General features: G+C 36.8%; 1 protein-coding gene across 1 annotated transcript; it reads left to right on the forward strand.

Annotated features, from left to right (window-relative positions):
- The first annotated feature begins 1753 nt into the window (after positions 1–1753).
- Positions 1754–20447, forward strand: LOC309391685 (uncharacterized protein). Its single transcript, XM_081952350.1, has 6 exons — positions 1754–1836; positions 5017–5154; positions 10338–10577; positions 15766–15903; positions 17502–17621; positions 18207–20447. Exons 1-6 carry the CDS (start codon positions 1767–1769, stop codon positions 18395–18397), a joined length of 897 nt encoding a protein of 298 aa, XP_081808476.1. The 5' UTR covers positions 1754–1766; the 3' UTR covers positions 18398–20447.
- The last annotated feature ends 544 nt before the right edge of the window (positions 20448–20991 follow it).

Here is a 20991-nt window from a genome sequence, read left to right on the forward strand (position 1 = left end):
GATTGAGACAAGAGGTAGCATAATCCCCATAGAAGACAGAGGAAGGGGGTGAGATACCCAGGTCCTAGAGTCTTCCAGGGTATATTCTTAGGCTAGGAGTAGTAAGGGTTTCAAGATTCTGTCTGCTGTACGTAAACAAATAAAGAACTGAACTCTGGCTAGATTGTCCCATTTCATACTTGGACTTATTCTGACATAGTCCAATTATAGGTAATCTTGATTTAACAACCACAATGGGGGAACCAGTTAAGTGATACAGTTGCTAAGTGAAAAATCCCATGTCTGCGATTTTATTTCAGCTTTCCTTTTCTCCCACTCTTTGGAATGCTCACTGCAGTACAGGAATAATAGCAAGAAAGGAAATCATGTTTTTATTTACATTCACTAGAATGTAAAAAATTACAAGAAAGTAAGCAAGTACAGAATGGGGAATACACATTGAAGGGAATGCATGAGTGCTGCTGTTTGACTAGAATGCTCATGGGTATGAGTCCCAAGCTGCTTAGGAGGGAAACAAGACTGTTGGTGTGAAAGTGTTTAAAGTCTATCAGTTACAGGCAGCAGCTACAAGCCACCTAATTAAGGACAGAATGCTGAGCTTGTTATCTTATGATACCTGTGGGAAACATGGTACATTGTTGAGATTGCTTAAGCAATCTCTATGCATTGCGAGTAAAGAAAAAAATAAATCAGGCAAACAGTGCATGCTAATGGACTATAATGGTGAACACATGACAGAGAGAAAGAGGGAGAGAGATGCTGTGAAAGTTGCAAAAACAGGCACTAGTTGCAAAGTTACTTTTTTATCATTGATATAATCTCAAATGGTCACTGCCTGAGGCAATCACTAAGCAAGTTCTATCGCTACAAACTAGTCATTAATTTTGATCTCAGCTTGTTAGTACAGTAAAGTACAGTAGATCATTTTTAATATTTCATAAGAAATACTGTTTCACTTATAGAAGTGAATGGGTATATATGAAGTTTCACTTGTAGAAGTGAATGGATATATGACACTGATGTTATATGACATTTGCCATCTTGGCCATGATTCATACTAGCTGGAGGTGATAAACAATTGGAGACCAACCACATCTGGAAGACTACAGATTTTCACTGTGACTTGTAATATTGTTTATAAGGAACATGTCTTAGTGCGGTTTTAAGCTTTCCATGTTGGTTCTCTTTCTATAGATGTAGAACATAAATGTTATTTCTCCTTCATGCTTAGAATATATTGGCTGAGCTTATATCTGGTACAATATGTATAGGTACCATAGAATTTTGCACTTTTGTTCCAACACACAGTGTTTGCAACTAACTTGGTTCACTGTTTTAGTCATTTATTGGATAATGCTTTTAAAAAAAAAACTCATTATTCGCTTCATCTATTTAAGAAAAGACTTAAAAACAGGAAACTGGTGTAATGTCAGAATTTACTTTTATTTTTTTTCTTAGCTTTGACCTGTAGGCTAAGATGGTCTTGCTTAGATTACTATTTCATCTCATCTTCTGAATTTACTCTTACACACCCCACTTCCTGCGTATATGGCCATTGAAATAGATCATTTTGCTAATGTGGCTATAGCATGAGGTCAGTCAACCAAACAACCTTCCATTCTATTTTGATTCTACATTAATCTTGGATCCTTCCAGTATTCGTTCTTTTTTTATTTCATTTTTTGTTACTGCTTCTGACATCATATCCTGAGTAGTAAATTGGTTTAACAGCAAAGCTAGATCCTCTCAGCATGCAGTGCAAGAAGATGTTTAAAATGGATTTCAATTTTTCATTTTTCCTGCCATGTATGTTGATGATCCTGACCATTATTAGTGGTAAGTCAAACTTTATTTTATAAAATTAACACGATGCCTAGCAGAATGGAAATGGTGCTTTTGCACAGACATTTATACCTTTTTAAAAGGTGTCAACAAATCTCAGCAAAGTCTTGGTGTTATCATCATCAAAGCATAAAATGGGGTAATTAAGTCTATTCTTTTTGAACTACATTTATCTATTTTTTTTGCTTACTACATTTATAATGAAAATAAAACTGATTGAAGGGCTTTGCACATAATACAGTGGGTAAAATGGGAAGTTAAACATCAATAATTCTTAGGCTTTCTTCTCTTTTCTTAATATGTCCTTGAGTAAATATGCTAAGAAAAATCATCCCAATCACTTAGGCCAGTTGTATATAGTTTTGAAAATAAATTTCAAGATTTTATCATACTGCTTTGTTTTTAAAATTTGAAATACCAGAACCATTTACATTATTCAAGAATCAGTGAATATATATTATAAAGAATATTACAAATTCAGATATATATATGTGCTGGTCATGTCCTTATTTATATTTTTATTTAACAATGAAAGCTATTTCTCTTACTGGTTTATTATACGTGTGTTAGTGTAGAACTGTGAACAAACATCTCCTAATTTTTGAAGCCTCTGAATCAACCAATATAATTATATAAACCTGTATTCATTATATATGACAATTATAAGGTGTACTTAATTACACAAATAAGCAGACAGATAATATATTTCAAATTTTAAATATTTGCTCAAAGTGTGATATGTATAGATTGTAGTTTTGTTTTAGTAACACATTAGCAAACATTCTCATTTAAATCTGAGATCTGTGAACTCATCTGCTTTAATTTATAGATGATAGATAGATAGATAGATAGATAGATAGATAGATAGATAGATAGATAATATAGATGAATAAATATAGAACAGGATTTACTCTCAGCTATGATCACATCAAATTGAGCTTTATATGTAAACCAACTTGGTAATCATAGCATTTGTAATGTTCCTTAAACAGTTATCTACTGCTTCTCTGAACTTTGATGAGGTAAACATGTGAGCTAAGAAAAGCAATATGAAGATATTTTAAATCTGTTCCCAAAATAATAAGGCTATGCTGTTTTATATTAGCAATCACAATGATACTTCTTTTCCCTTGCCAATTTGTATAATATAAAGACAGATAAATTAGTTAAGTGGTTTTTTTTTTTAGCAAGCTTAAACCCTCAGGATATCCTTGACTATCTGGGATTATCCTTTGATGTTGATAGCTTTAACCTATCAGGATTTTAATTATATAATTTGACTTTAGTTTTGATGTCTATTTGTTGTAGAACCCAAGCAGCAGAGAAGATATTTTAATGGAATACTTAGGCTAACTAAAAAACATACTTTAAATCAGTTGGTTGCTAATACATAGTAGCTGATTGAAAGATGTTGAAAGATTATGTGTTAGTATGATTCATCTACAACATTTGCTTGAGAATTAGATTAAAATGAACTATGTGTATATTTCATTTCTCTCTCTCTGTCTCTCTGTCTCTCTGTCTCTCTGTCTCTCTCTCTCTGTCTCTCTCTCTCTGTGTGTGTGTGTGTGTTATATGAATTGTGAAGTGAACGAGGATTTTGAGTTTTGGAGAATCAAGAGGTCTAGGCATTAATAAATATTAGTTTACCAGAAAATACTATTTCATATTTATTGTACCTCTTGAAGCAAGTTTTAAAAAGGTTGGATATCTGGTGTGTGTTTGTTTGTGTGTGTGTGTTCATTTTGTAAGAAATGTTATTTCATTTATAATTTGATCGTGTCCAACTTCAGTGTTGTTTTGGTTTTAAATTAAAATGGCAACTGAATCACAGAAAGAAATATTATATTTAAGAATGTCAATTTGATGATGAATTATAGTCCTAAAGATGGAGTCTGCCATGTTGTCAGGAACTTTGGTCTATCAAGCCTGAGTACCATTTTACAATTTATTTTATGAAATTTGTTTGCCCCCATCTCGATTTGAGGGGAATCTGGGTGGCTTACAGTATTAGAAGCAATAAAACCTTACAAAATAAACATTTCTAAGAACAATAAAAATACAATTACAATCCAAAGTAAAGGTAAAACAAAAGATGGGAGAGAGCAGGAGGAGGGGAGTTGGGCTCTTTTCTTAAATCATCAGCCACCTCCAGTGATACTCTCCTGTTGGTGCCCCAAGACAGTTGGAGAGCTAGGTCTTCAAACCCTTATGGATGGTCAGGACGGTGGGAGCCAATTTTACCTCATGGGCCAAGATATTCCAAAGGGCAGAATCCATGGCAAAGAAGGCTCTTCCCTTGCACCCAGCCAAAATTCCCCAACAGACTCACATCATGCCGCTTCTGTCAGCATGGGTTGGGTCAATCCATTGGGTCAGATGGTTTCTCAAGCAACCTGGACTCATTTGACGCAAGGCTTTAAAAGTAATAATCAGTGGTGTGGCATGGACCACCCTAGGGACCCCAAGAACAGTCTGCACAGCATATCTGCACCAGTTGTGGCTTCCAAATGTTCTTCAAGGCTAGCCCCATGTATAGCGCATTGCTGTCGTCCAAGCATAAGAATGGGAAATGATCAGGGATTGAGTGAAAAATCTCTGTTCTAAAAACGAACAAATGAAACAAAATGGTGATATATGACAACCAATTTGGCATAGTGGTTATGGTACCAAGCTATAAAACAGAATACAATAAGTTCAAGTCCCACATAGCCATAAAAGCCAGCTGGGTGATTTTGGAAGAGGAAGGTGTGTTGGATATATGTGCCACTTTGAGTTATTTATAAAAATAATAAGGGTGGGATACAATAAAATAAAATAAAATGAATAAATAATTTAAACATAAATTATGTTAGTACTGAGTTAAAGTTATATTATTGTCTATGGTTATTAGATTACTCTTTTCTGTAAGTTTTTTCTTTAATCATATTATATTGTTTTAATCATTATAACATTTATAGTATATTCACTATTTTTTATGTTGATGATGTAGTTTTTTTCTTGCATGTCAGTTACATTCCCAAATGCAATACCACTCTTTCGCTCAGTCAATTAATATACTCCTCTCTATGTCAATGTTTTGTCTGTTTTACCATTATAAAGCCAGATACATATAACATCTACTATACCAGACTAGTTCAATAATGAATGGGTTTTGTTTTGTTTTTATTATAGGCAAGACTTGTGCTGCCAATAATTTAACCACTCAGAATAGTTTCTCAGAAGTATCACAGGATAATCGATCAGGGAAAGGAGACATAAACTGTGTACACAGCTGCCCTGGAAACGACTCATCTTTTCTTTGCATGTGTGGTAAGTATTTTGATTTTGGGGTCAACAATGACAAAATAAAAGAACTTCATTACAATTCCTAATGCATTATATGTATTTATGTCTTAAACTTGTTTACTTCAGTTAAGCATCTAATCTTAAACCGTGATCTGCAGTTAAATGAACCTTTAACTTTAACTTTAACTTTATTTAGATTTATAAACCGCTCCCTCTCCCCAAAGGGACTCGGGGCGGTGTACAGTCAGAGTAAAAAACACCATACATACATATAGATAGAGGAGGCAATATACAAACTGTACAGTAAAATAAAATTAAGAACAACGTTAAAATCAACCCCTAAAATCTACCCCAAAATTAAAAATAATTAAAAATAACTGCCAGGAGGATAAGAATAGAACTATAGATGGGCTAGGCCAGCTAATTGGAACAGGTGGGTCTTGAGTTTCTTATGGAAGGAGCGGAGGTCAGTAGTGGTTCTAATATCGGGGGGGAAGTCATTCCAGAGGGTTGGGCCCATCACAGAGAAGGCCCTACTCCTGGGCGCCTGGAACCTGAGTTTAACACAGTGGAGCCTAAAGGCTATAGCACAGGGAACATATTTTGTAATCAACTGGCATTCATCATCACCTCAGGTGGCACATTATTATGATGGTCAGTCACAACTTCAACTATCTTTATGTTCGCCTACCAGATGCCATACAGACATACTAAATAATGACTGCAGCGTATTATTGACATTTCACATTATTGGTTTTACCATGAACCTAAAATAATTTGGACTGATATTAAAAGTATATAGCTCATCCTAGAAAGATTATGGAGTTTGTCATCTTAGTAACTGACTAACAGGGAACAGAAATGTTTTAGTCATTTCACACTACAACAAAAAAGATTCACTTGGTATTGAGATGGGAGGGCAAAAGAATATGAATGAATGAATGAATGAACAAATGAATAAATAAATAAATAAAATAAACAATTTTTGCACAAATCAACAGATTTGGAACAATGAAAATGCTCTTTACTTCTGCTGTATTTATGAACACATTATTTCTCTTCCAACTTTCTGAATACATAGGTGCAGCCCTGGATTATTAAAAATGACAATCTTTAATTCAAGTATCACCCCCACAAAAATGCAGTGTTCTTTCTCTAACCACGCATTTGTATTTTTCAATATTTTCTGTTCTTATTTTTATTTTGTGCAGGAATAGGAAGCGACCAAAAAGCCCATCTTATTTATTAAACAAAGCTAACCCTGTACAAGAACATTTTTGTCACAACTATTCCTATGACAAGTGAGACAAATAAGTATTTGAACAAATTCCTCAGGCATCTGGAAAACAGGCTGTGGAAAGAGGGACCTTTTTATTCAAAGCACCTTCTCTTCTGTTTCTGCTTACTGTACATAGTTCCGATTGTTAAAAATCCCCATGCCATACTTTTGATTATTATATTTCAATGATGGAGTTCAATTCTTATATCTCCCTAATCTTGGCAAGAATATTTTTATCCATTTGTTTTATAAATATTTTATATACATTTCTTCATAATGTTGCCTTCATTCATCCTGAGCCCATATCAATGCCGTTCAATTCATCTTTAGTTTCTCTATTGTGGATTTTCTTCTGTCATGGCACAATTTCTGCCCTGTACACAATCCAGTATATCTCACTAAGGATATGGTTGGTGGAAGAGTTGTTAGGGGGATTTGGCCAGCTCTACTTGGCCACTTCATTCTGCTGCAGTCACAGACCCTTCTGTGTAGTTGCTGGCCATTGCCTTCTATGCTCATTTGAGCCTTGTGTACAGATGAGCTGGGACATCTGGCTTCTGAATCATCCACCTACAGCATGTAAATCTTGCCCTTCTTATATACATAGATTTAGTGCTGTTTTGAGAAAATGCTAGACCTGAGCTGGGCAAAAATCAGTTTAAACCAGGAAAGGCAGCCAGGCCCTATCACGAATGAGTGCTTCAGTTGTTGCATTACTTTTGTTGACAAGGTGTTTCCTGCGTCCATGCTTCTACTGTACTTATTACTTTGCTGGCATGTGTGTGTTTTGTGCCAAATTAACCTGCTACTTCCAAATGCTGCAGGAAAGGTAATTTGCTAGCAGCCCTGTCATTCTCTGGCAATCAAGAATAGAATTCACTCATTATTGATCTTTCCCTCCTGCTTCAGCCCATGCTCTGCCTTTATGTCTGTTGAGTCTGTTGACAGTCATAAGCACGAAGGAGGCAGGAAGGAACACCCAGAGGCCTCTCACAAGAGTTCCTCCTTGTCTTTGACTTGTCAGTCAGGCTATTTCTGAACATTGGTCTATTACTTTTTTTGAAGAACTGCTAACTTATGTCCAAAAATAGCCTGGCTGACAAGTCAGAGATGCAGAGAACAGATGCAGGATGAAGTAGGAGGAATATCACACATTCTTCACTTTTCTCAGCAGTGTCATCTTTGTAACACTCAGTACTCCACAAAAGTGACCACGGGAAAGCATAAAAGCTAATACATAGGTGCAGCCCTGGATTATTCCAAGTAGCTGGCCTGGCTCAACTTTGATCTAACCATATCGCTCCTGACGGGTTTTTAATGGGGTATTTTAATTATATTTAATTATTTAGGGGTTTTTAAATACTGTATTCTAATTGTTTTTTATTCATCAGCCGCCCTCCTCCTTGTGTATGTCTCGATATATGTCTCTGTTATATGTTTGTCTCGTCTACATATTTATTTCATATGTTTTGTTGTACGCCGCCCCGAGTCCTTCGGGAGAGGGTGCGGCTAAGAAATAAATATTTATTATTATTATTATTATTAATTTCCACACTTCTCTCATTCCCCATCTCCATTCAAATCTTTTTTCAGTAAGTCATTGTGTTTGTTTTCACTGGGAGGCAAAACTGGTCACTTAATTTAAAAATGAATGATATAGTGTTTAAGAGCCATAGTGCCGTGGCTTCAATTGAGTCAGGATGAGATGGGAAATTCTCATCAAGTGAAAACTGCTGATATCAGAGATAAAATGCTGCAGAATTGTTCTGAATTTGGTAGAGCTGAAGAAACCCAGTGACTAGGGGAATGTTCAGGGTGGAAGGAAACGTATTACCCTTCTCTTCAGTGTTAATATATGAGCTGTGGCCAGTTGAGGAATGTCATGGATATAATGTTTAAAGAACATAAGTGCTCTTTAAAAACTCAATTCCATTTTGTATATTTTGCCATTTGGCTGAGGTTCAACCATCACTAATTTATGAAGGCAATTGGGATTTGAATTGCCATCCCTAAAAAGCAGGTGATATTGTGGGATCATGCAGCAGTTCTGGTTGATTGTGTTATGCAAAGACCGTGCAGCTCATTAAATGAGGACCTCATGTAGCCACAACTTCTGACTTTCTGACAGCTTCCCCATTGAATTTGCTTGCGGAAAGGCAGCAGAAAACATAGGAAATTGCAATCACATGACCACAGTTTGCTGCAATGTTGCAGGGGTGAGTGGTGACTGCAAAGACATTGTGACAGCTGAAAATCTGAGGACTGGTCATGTATCACATATTCAGTGGAGTCATAACTTTGAAAGTTGCTGAATATAACCTAGGGGCTACCTGTATTATATCTTCATTGCAGTGTCATTTCACCTTTAACGAAGTACTATGTTATATTTGGAAATATTGTATTATCATGTGATTTACTTTATAAAGTTCCTAGACTTCACCCCCCCGCCGCCAAATAACTTGTGTAGAAAGAAATATTATTTTCCAGGAGGCACAGAATAGTAAAAATCTTTTTTTTTTCAGGAGAATAGGAAAAATCTATAAGGATTTTTGAAGTATGTGCAATTGTAGTTTTTCTGACTAAAGAAGTTGATAGATGTTTTGTGAAAAGCATAGCAATTTGGTGTTGAATGATTTTGAATAAAGAGATACCACAATCCTACCACATGTTAGCAAGACACACTGTGCATCTTTTATATATAAAATGAAATGTGATGAAGTTTTTGTTGGAATAAAATCTTCTTATTTGTAAAACTATCCAGGGCAAAGTTCTGATATATTTTCCTATGACCATTAAACCAGATTGATTTTTACTCATTTTATTAACGTGTAGTCCTCAATGGAACTGCATCTACATGGAGGGAAGTATGCAGTGGAGTACCCCAAGGCTCTGTTTTAGGCCCAGTACTCTTCAACATCTTCATCAATGATTTGGATGAAGGAATAAATGGGGAACTCATCAAATTTGCAGATGACACCAAGCTGGCAGGAATAGCCAACACTCCAGAAGATAGGCTTAAGATACAGAAGGATCTTGACAAACTTGAACATTGGGCACTATCTAATAAAATGAAATTCAATGGTGAAAAGAGTAAGGTTCTACATTTAGGCAACAAAAACGAAATGCACAGGTACAGTATAGGTGGTACCGTGCTCAATAGTAGTAACTGTGAGAGGGATCTTGGAGTTCTAGTGGACAACCATTTAAATATGAGCCAGCAGTGTGCAGCAGCTGCCAAAAAAGCCAACACAGTTCTAGGCTGCATCAACAGAGGGATAGAATCAAGATCACGTGAAGTGTTAATACCACTTTATAATGCCTTGGTAAGGCCACACTTGGAATACTGCATTCAGTTCTGGTCGCCACGATGTAAAAAAGATGTGGAGACTCTAGAAAGAGTGCAGAGAAGAGCAACAAAGATGATTAGGGGACTGGAGACTAAAACGTATGAAGAATGGTTGCAGGAACTAGGTATGTCTAGCTTAAGAGAAAGAAGGACTAGGGGAGACATGATAGCAGTGTTCCAATATCTCAGGGGTTGCCACAAAGAAGAGGGAGTCAAACTATTCTCCAAGGGACCTGAGTGTAGAACAAGAAGCAATGGGTGGAAACTAATCAAGGAGAGAAGCAACTTAGAACTGAGGAGAAACTTCCTGACAGTTAGAACAATTAATCAGTGGAACAGCTTGCCTCCAGAAGTTGTGAATGCCCCAACACTGGAAGTCTTTAAGAAGATGTTGGATAGCCATTTGTCTGGAACGGTATAGGGTTTCCTGCCTAGGCAGGGGGTTGGACTAGAAGACCTCCAAGGTCCCTTCTACTATTGTATTATTGTATTATGTTTTATTGTCTATATTTGAAACAACATTATTGTCATAACCTATTGAATTCTTCTCTCCCTTCTGATTGTTGATCTCCCACCATTTAGATCTGCTTCCAACTGTTCACATTCATTGTTTCCCTAATGGAAAAATCAGCCTGTTGTGTGAAACAGGTGGCCAGTTCAATGACAATGTACATTGGACTCTGAATGGAAATCCTGTAAGTGATGGCTGTATCAAGGATAATGGCACTAGAATTATTTTGGAAAAAGGTAAACATGGCAAGTATGTTTGCCAAAGAGGAAATCACTGTAAGAGTTCTCCTGTTGAAATGAAATGTGATAACGGTAAGTTATATTTTATCTAACTTGTCTTATTGGAGTTCAAAATGTTATATAGATAAATATACAGATTGCACTCCTTTATGTATCCTTCATTTAATCTGGCCAGAGAAAATTGTTTATTTCTATCAAATCCTTTTCTTGTCCTCATTAGTGTGAAACTACAGCTCTTGTTTAGGTAGTGTAGATGATAAGGCGAACTCCTTCCTTTTTCTCATATTTTAATCTTCCTAATTATTTTTGCAAATACCAAGCAGCACAAGTGATGAAAGGATAGCACTTGTGATCGATGGGGAACAGTAAATGCACCCATTAGATGTGATTAAGCCAGAGTGACGATCTAATATCACCACCAGTAATCTGTCCCTATCCTGGCTTTTCTAATTCAAAATCTTCTAGCATGTATTCCTATGAAGTTCATCCTTTATTCCAGTAGTGGGTTTCCCTTTTTTTACTACTGGTTTGCTTATGCGTGTGCACTCTTGCTGGGTGGGTGGGCGGAGCCTCCTGCTGCCACTACCGGTTCGCCTGATCCAGGCCGAACCGGGAGCAACCCACCTCTGCTTTATTCCAAACTTGACACTGAATCTGGCTACTGCAGTTTCTGCATCTGTATTTATTTTCCTGAGTCCTGGTTTGGATGTAAGAAAAAAGGGAGTCAAAGAGAAAGAAAGAAATAAAGGTTATATCAATAGTCTGATGTGGATATGAACATAGCTATTTGATTAGGTGTGGATATTATGGATATTTGAAAATATAATTATGGCAAAATAATTTGCTTTTCATTAGTATAATCTAGATGAGACTATTTAAAGAAATTAAATAGTTAACAATGTCCACACACACCCCAAAAACCCCTCTAGATGTTGCATGCAAACTCACTGATTGCTTTGAAACTCAATTTTTCAAGAACTATATCAGAAAATAAAATACCTGGCTGTTAATGCAAATACACAAACAAAGTGAGTCTGGAGTAGTCTAATGGTTAAGATAGTGCGCTCAGTGACGTGCGGTGAGGTTTATGACTGGTGAGGCACTGACACAGTGCTGAGTTTCAAATATTTTTAGACTTGTGGACTTCAACTCCCAGAATTCCACAGCCAGGCATGCTCAGTTCCAATTTAAAGCGACAGCATTTGTTTTTCTCCTTTGCTCCTTCTTTCTTTTTCTTTTTCTTCTCCTTCCCCTCCTTCCTCCCTCTCTCCCTTCCTCCCCCTCTCTCAAACACACACACAAACAGACACACACACACACACACACACACACACACACAGAAGTTGGATTGGACTATCTCTCCTACCCCTTCCCTCTTCACTCACTCTCAAACAACCCCCCCCCCCACACACACAAAAGTTGGATTGGATATCTTTTCCAGTGGCTTGAAAGCAGCTCCTCTGCCATCCCCCCCCCATTCCCCTGCTGCCTTTCCCAAACACCTCCACCATTGCAAATGCAATCCAATACAATACAATAGTAGAGTTGGAAGGGACCTTGGAGTACTTCTAGTCCAACCCCCTGCTTAGGCAGGAAACCCTATACCGTTTCAGGCAAATGGCTATCCAACATCTTCTTAAAGACTTCCAGTGTTGGGGCATTCACAACTTCTGGAGGCAAGCTGTTCCACTGATTAATTGTTCTAACTGTCAGGAAATTTCTCCTCAGTTCTAAGTTGCTTCTTTCCTTGATTAATTTCCACCCATTCTTGTTCTACCCTCAGGTGCAGCCTGCTGTCTGGGTGGGAAATGCCTGGAACACAATAAAGCCCACCCACCACCTCCTGCTGGCAGGCTGGGGTGAGAGGAGAGGCAGAGAAGCCGGAGGGGAGCTGAGCCGAGCCTTCCAAAAGAAAGAGGCTGGGGGGAAGTGTGTGTACTACAGCATGGCTCTTTGCCTGGCTTCCTGCCTCCTCCTGTGGTCTCCTCAGTGCTCTCTTGTGCTCTCCCTCCCCAAGTGTAGTTTGATTGCAGGTGGAGCTACGTTGCCTTTTCAAACTTGTAATCAGTGAAGCTGGGCTAGATTTTTATATAGTTTTATCCAGCTGTGTGTGTGTGAGAGAGAAATGAATAGGGGCCTGGGGAGGAAGTCACTACACTTGGGGAGGGAGAGCACCAGTGAGGTTAAGCAGAGTCATCCACGGTGAGGCAGCAACTAGCTCAGCTTTTTCCTTTTACTTTTTTTTCCATGATGAGAGTGGTGAGGCTGTGCCTCACTTGCCTCACCTGACTGCACATCACTGAGTGCGCTAGAAACTGGGAATCTATGAGTTCAAGTCCTACCTTAGGCATCGAAGCCTGCCACGTGTCTTTGTACCATTCCTTCTCTCCCAGCTCAACTTATATCACAGGGTTGTTGTAGTATAGAAAATAGGAAGAAGAGGGACTACTATCCATGTTCACCACCTTTAGTTATGTATAAAAATAGTAAAGGATGGATAAAAATAAAATAAAATGTGTTTGTTAGATTATTCAGCCTTAGCCTAACATTATTTCTTTGTTAAGATTGGCTATACTTGAACTAACATTGAGTAATTCCAGTGGTGGGTCTCTACTAGTTCGGACTGGTTCAGCCGAACTGGTAGTGGTTTGGTGGCCTGGGACGCTGGAACGGCAGCGACCCAGGCCTGCCACTCTATCGAACTGGTTCTCTGAGTGGCACTGTAGGTGACGCCATCTTGTTTTTTTGCTTCTGCTCTTGTGCAGAACAATTTTTATTGCACGGCACACCCACGAGTAAACCGGCAGTAGTGACTGCCAGAACCCACCCCCTGAGTAATTCCTATAGTTTATGCTCTATCACTATTGCAAGGTGCAAAAGAGCATTAACAATGATCTCTGAGGGGATTGTGCATCTGTCACTGAATCATAAACATCAAAGCCACACACAACTATTTGCAGATAGCAGCTCTGACAACCCACTGACATAGAATAATCCAAATAAATAAGGGAATCAATGAATTAATAATAACTTTACCCTTAATTGTTTAAATTATTAAACTTTTATTAGTCTTTTATAGGATGTAAACATTAAAGTAGAAAATATTTTGTCTAACTATGCTTAAGGTTTCTGCAACTGTTGATATTGGCAGATATTTTATAAAAATTGTATGTTAAAGTCAAGGAAATTATATTGCCTTGAGCATTCAACTCACTGCTATTAAGATGAGGGTATTCTCTCACATTATGATCATGATAATTTTGTGATTCAAAAATCTGGTGTATAGCATATCAGTGGACCAAAGAAACAGCCTACCCTAATGAATACAAGTATAGACCCACACTTATTCTTCCTACTGTTAATCTTAGAAGTCAAACTTTATATCATGACCACATGAGTTTCCTCTAGCCTTCCTCTCTCTCAGCTCCCAGTGGATTGCCTTGCCAGAGGAGTGACACATCACTCCTATCTGATTACTTGCCAAGACTTTCTTCTTCAAATTGAGAAGTTTTCTTTTCCTCTCTTTTTAATGAACCAGAAGTGACACTAAGATTATATTCACAAACCTATTGACTCATAGTTACCTTAGCTGGATGATTTTCTCAATCCAATTATTATAGATTCACACGACACACTGAAATGGTTTTAGACAGCATGCTAAATTGGAAAATTGGTGAGAAAGCATGGATTTAGTGAGCTGCAGAAAGAGAGTCGAATTGGGCCTTTGCGTCTAAGTCAGTGGAAGAGACTGGTGCAAGATTATCTAACCTGCAAGTAGCAGCTTCTGTTTGTGTGTGATGAGGGGGGGGGGGGAATAACTCCAAACTGCTGCAGAAAAGGAAAATGTTATAGTCTTTCCATGAACAGCAGATTGCAAGCAAGCCATGTTATGCTATTTTCATGTATTACTATAAATAAAATTACTATAAATTGCTGCAACTAGAAAGAGAAAAAAGAGAGAAAAACCCATAAAAGCACAACTCTTATAAATAAAATAAAATTATCCCTATGGATTAAGTATATATATATATATATATATATATATATATATATATATATATATATATATATATATATATATATATATATATATATATATATATATATATATATATATATATATATATATATATATATATATATATATATATATATATATATATATATATATATATATATATATATATATTAGGATATGCAATCCAAATCTCTAAAAATATCATGCAGGTAGATTTCAAGCAGTTTGATGCTTACTCAGCTATCTTAAAAATGTTTGTTTGTTTGTTTAATTTGTTTACTGTCTGACTCTCAACATCTCTGGGTATCTCACAAATACATTTAAAAATACAGTAGGATACAAAAATAAAGAATAAACGATAGCAAAGAGGAAAGAAACCAGACAGGAATGGAAACTCTCCCCCCTCAAAGATCCATATTTAAAGTCGAGATAAAATTGAGAAGGACTGGGATCACTTCCAGATAATTAAAATCTGGAGCACGGCAACTACAAAAGCAATATTCATTTTCAATTATTTCCTAATTGGTTTCCAAACAATTCACATTTAATGCAAAAAAATCTACAAAAAGCAGCGAGTTTTCGGAACAAAATTAATATGTGAAATAAAAGGAGTTGCTGTAACATGATGATATTATATCAAATATATATTTGTTGCCTGTTCTTTCAGAATTATATAGATTTTTGTTTAATTTATTTAAATTTAATAAAAACTTATTTTGAATAGCATCTATTTCAGAGGAAATTGATAGATTTCACTACATTGACACTGTCCCCTTTTTCTGAATGAGTATTTTACAGTTCAGAATTCCCTTTGTAAAACTAATAAAAACTATATCTGTGTATATTAATTCATATGTTTCATTCTGGCTTCTAGTTGTTAAATCACCACCCAAAGTCCTTCTTTCACCACCCAGAGACTCTCTTTGAGGGAAATGCCAGTTCAAAATGTGAAAAACAAAATAAAACAAAACAAACTGACCTCAGCATTGTGGAATTTGACATGAATAGATACGTAGCACTAATTTTATTTAAGGCATAAGATATATACACTTTGTGAATCTTTTTCATTTTATAATATTTCAATGCATATATTTAAACATTAAAAAATAAAACTCTGCCTTTTTTAGTGTCAAGATGCATCTGACATCAGCTCTAGTTCTGATAGGGTTTAATGTTTAGAAAACTAGCATTGATTTCTTCTACTTTGTCAACTGCTAAAGGCCATTTCTTTCTTTCTACCAGGGGATCTGATGCAGAATCCCCTCTTCCTGTATGTCCTAACAGCTTGTGGAGGTGGCGCGGTTTTGCTAGCCGTCACAGCCTCACTGATCACATGTTGCTGCATGAAAACCAAACACAACTTTGTTCGGGTCCCTGTGGGTGAGTAATGCTTTTTCTCATTGATGTAGTGTCTCATAATACTGTTCTGACCTAGGCTTCCCCAGCAGCACAAAGCCGAATCCTTGTCCCGATAAGATTATTTAATTTACAGCGAATTCCTCTCCAGCAAAGTCCTGGCCCACAGTCTTTCAAGATAGTTCACAATTACCGACCTTTATCAGGCTTAAAGAGTGGCCAGGGTGATATCTTTCAGAAGCCGCAATACTTGGCAAGAATGCAGGAATGTATTAATAGTCTCCTGCAAACACCCCTCCCCCTTTTGCTCCTCTTTTATTATCTATGGGAGGGGCCATTCACTGTCCATCTGTGGCTTTACTCCCAGGTCGACTCTTGTTCCTTAGCTGTTCCCTTCATCTGGCAACTCTGTGCATGCACACAGCAGGCTCCAGCTGTTTGTCTGCCTCACTGATGTCTGACTCTGAAGGCAGCTGATAACTGTCAGATAGCCTTGGCCCCATCTCTGCCTCTGACGCAGAGCACTCGCTGGCGGGCCACAACAAATGCAGCCCCATGTACGCTTATTTGAAAATAAGTATTTAAACACAATAATGAAGAAAATCAGAAAAAAATAGACAGAAAGTTTTTCTTTTCCATTTATATTTATTATTAATAACTTCCTGTAGGAGAATTGGAAAATAATTAGCAGATATTTTTATGGAAGACATCTCCATCTTTGGTGAATGCTGCTGAACCCATGTTGTTTACCTTCTCAGACCACTTACCAAGCTGACTATTGTAAGCAGAGCATTCACCAGAGCATGACCTTTACCAAAGCAGTTGCCAAATAGTCAGGAAGAGACTCCAGGCTGTGCAATCTTAGTGTGTTTCCATGTTTTCCAAAGTTGCCCTGGAACTGGAAGACCCATGGCAACACATGTTAAGTGGCTTTTGACTGGCAATCATATAATGATGGTTAAAGTCACTCATTGTTGATGGATCTTGGTTAGCTTCATAGAACAAACATTCTTGTCCAAGACCAGTCAGGACCATTTGCCAAAAATAAAAGAAAAAAAAATATTTTCAGCTCTCTTCTGTGATGTAGCATAATACTAGGAGAAAAACAGAGATAGGCTCTCAAACAGAGTGATGTGGAAGAGCAGGGGTGTCAAACTCGCAGAGTCATGTTATTGTCACATGAAGTATTGTGATTTCCCCCCTTTCGCTAGACTAGAGGTGGGCAGGGGCGACCTGTGATGCATCTGGCCTGTGGGTCATGAGTTTGACACCCCTGTGTAAGAATGTGGTCACACTGTTTCACTCTTTTCAAAACAGTTCATGGGGATATTCATTTGAATCTTCATCAGCTCAAAACATCCCTCAAAGCTTCACTAAACCCTAATATAGAAGATATATATGTATATCTTGATGTTGTAAACCACAAGAATTGCCTTGCAGAGAAATGGGCGGCAAACAAATGTAATAAATTAATAAGACAACAATATGACAGTCATAAAGCCCATTAGAACTTCTTTCCAGATACGAAGGGTATAGGACTGAAGCATATCTATATTCGACATTAAGAATGAAAGAACACTCCTGAATTGGAGCTTTCAGATTCTGACTGTGCTTTTCTACAGAAGACGAAAAGGATGAGGGCATAACCATGCCTGCCATTTCTAGTGAAAGACCAAATCCTCCTCCTAATGGAGACCATTGTGAAGTTACAGATGTTCTTGTTGATAGTACCCCCAATACTAGTAAGTACAGAGACATCAGTGTTGTTATTATACAACAGAAAGTAAATGTATCTGTGTTGTTCTAAAAGCTGTTTTCCCTACTGTCTACTTTGGCATGGAGATGAGCCACAGTAATACAACTCTTTCCAGTATCCTTTGAAGTAAGCCATCTTTTGCACTTATTGCAAGTGTAATAAGAAATCTTGGAACAGTTTCTATGTAGTGATTGTTCTATACGTACATGTATTGTTTTAAGCAATTGTTTATGTAAAACAAATTTGCTAAAGTGGGTTGTGTCCCAGAATTCCTTGTCAAATGCTTTCTCACAACATCAGGAGAAGTAAAACTGATATAGATTTTCTTTCTAATAATAACAGTTATATCCTATGATTTCTTGAAGACTTCCTCAAATAAATGGAGCTTAACTAATCCATAAACAACTTCACAAGAAATAAACAGGTTTTAAGTTCAAGAATTCAGTTCTCATGTTAGAGTCATGTACAAGAATGAAAAGCAAGACAACATGAAGATTTGATGAAAGATTTAAGAAAATGTACACAATACTAAATTATATACTTTATGAATTTTCCTGACATTCTTTTAAAGGTGCACAAATCTGTGAAACTTTCAAACCGGACCATAAGGAGGATCCAAATCCTCCAGTGGGACCTGAGGTGAAATCAGAATGCAGAAAAGAGGAGAAAGTGGGGACAGAAACAGAGTTCCAAGAGGACACAATTGACAATGCAGCCGAGGAAGTTATAGACGACTGTTTTCCTGATCCTATTGTTGCTTGATCGAATGTGCTCCTTTTCCCTTCTCCAAGTCTGGGGAACTGGGGCTTCTTCATTCCAAGCTTTCTCAGAATAGTATAATGTCCTTTATAAATTACTTACCTGCTAATAGCATAAGTCTATAAACCATTTGAAATTAGCCCCAAATGTGGTTTTCTGATGTGTTTCTATTCCTAAGGGCATTTATAGAAATGATATAGATATGAGAAATCTAAATATCAGATATCCTTCTCCCCAAATTGGAATAATTTCTCTACCAAGTTAATGTTTGGCCTTCAAGTCCCCAAGATTCCTAGTTCATCTTAAGTAGACATACAAATGATGAAATTCTTTTGAGGAATTCTAGCTCTTTTTACATTGAAATCAGAATCAAGAATTCTGTAGAAAATTCTAGAGCCGGTTTTAAGCTTCCTCGCTGAAATGTTTAGCTGTTGCAGATTTTTGTGATTAAACATGTCTATTTACTTCTGTGCTAAGTGTTTACATGAACCAAAACTGGTTCTTGAACCATAAAATCCAGGCGTTAGCAGCAGGCTCCTTACGCTACACAGGATGTTCTCAAACTGCCTATGACATTTTGGGTGTTCTGCACCCTCTTTCAACAGCAGTCCATAACCAATGAATTATGAACGAAAACCCTTTCACCACATTTTTATAATGCTGAGGGTGAGGATTCTAATCATATATTTCTCTTGGACATTTGAAGAGAATTATGCAAAAGTATTTTTCTATACATACTCTAGCTCTTAATGTGTGACTAACAGGTAGAGAATAACAGAGCAATTCCCTCACCGCCGTTTTTTCAGACGATACTATCATCTTAAATCCACTGTTTTTCAGCAATATTTTCATAATTGTTCTCATCTTTATTTAAGATGTGCTTTGTGTTTGTTTTAAAAATAAAGAATAGGTATCTTTTGAGTTTATCTGTCTTGTGATCTTGTTGAATGTGAGAAATGTTTATAGAAGGTGTCCTACTGTGGAATTTTGTGAACAAGTTTATGTAAGAAGATAAGACTTCTAGTTACAATAGCTACCGGTACAAACAGCTTAAAGGACCAGTGCTTCATGCTTCTAAAACCATCCTCCATTTTCTGAAGGACAAAACCAAGAGAAGTGTTTGCCCCCATATTGTCTTGTGTATTTTCTCTAAATGTCAGATAAACCACTGTGGCAACTATGAGGCTGAACATGCTTGACTTTTGATCTAAATCAGCAACATTTATGCTGATCTTGCCATAAGAAAAAAAAAGAATTAAAGCTTTTATTTTTTTTTAAATGACATAGGCCTTAATTTCATGAAAAACTGAAACTAAGGCTTAAAACTCTTCCTTTCAGTGAACAAAAAAATTCCAACTGCTTAGTCTGCTATCAAAAAAGAAATGCAGGAGTGTATACTATAGTATGAATTGGCTGTAGGTGTTTCCAGTGGACTTAAAAAAAAAAGAAAACAACCAAACAATTTGGTGATGACAAATACAGCTTTGGCATCTATTATAACCATCATTTAAAGCATTGTACGCTGAAAGATTTTAAGAATAATAAACAAGAGGCAGAGATAAAGCTGTTTTTTCTACTTTATTGCCATCCAACCCTTTTTAGGGGCTAGATGTTTATGCCTTTTCTTTTCAGAAAAACATGGTATGTAAACAGTACATTTAATAATAGTTACCTTGATTGCAAAGTTTATTGTACCACTTGCATATTTTCAGGATTATTGCAGGATTTTCTTTTTTTATCTTCCTAAAGGCTTTAAGGTAGATTTGGCCAGGCTCATTGGGGGTTATACAATTAAGAGTATTAATTAGGAAAAAGTAACTAAATCAAAATGAAAGTATTCTGGTGATACGCATTTTTAGAGACCCCTTGGACAATAAAACAGACACTTCCTGCTTTTTGAATGAGGAGCATCTTTACTACACCAAAGAAGATGCAAAGAACACCCAGGCACGAGGTATATTGTATATTTGTATATTCTGTTGAATAGCTATAGCTTGCCGCTTTGCTTAATTCCCCCCACCCTCGCTTTATATTGCAATAATACAATGTCTGAAAAATCATTCTTCTGTAATGCTTTGAGCTGTATTCTCACCATGGTGATTTTTTTATGATGCTGTCCTTCACTAATAAAGAGGTTGTTTTATATACCTAAAACGAAGATTCTTTGTATTACTTGCTTATTCTTCAACATTGGCTAAAATTCTTACCTGGCAGCGTATTCAGCAATCTTGGCATTTTTTTAAACCAGGAGTCACCTTTATCCTCCAGCAACCCAAAGCTGGTTCTCTTGCCAGTCTAATTTTACTATTCCATTTCCCAGGGAAGAGAAGAAATCCTGAGAATTATGTATAAACAACAGTCCTATTCATATTTATTCCCTGTTATTGTATGTGGTAACTTTAAATTCTGTCTTCCATCTGGAAACTCAGGATAGCATATATAAAACTCCTTCCGTAGATTCTTTTCCTACAAATGTTACATGTTACAAGAATCTCAACATCACTCAGGGACTGACGATGGACTTGAATCGGGATCCCTTCAGTCCTAGTCCAATATCTTACCTACTTCACATTAACTTTCATTGTTAAGTAGACTGG

The sequence above is a fragment of the Natrix helvetica genome, assembly GCF_964273705.1.
Source record: "Natrix helvetica genome assembly, chromosome: 4".
NCBI classification, from domain to species: Eukaryota; Metazoa; Chordata; class Lepidosauria; order Squamata; family Natricidae; genus Natrix; species Natrix helvetica.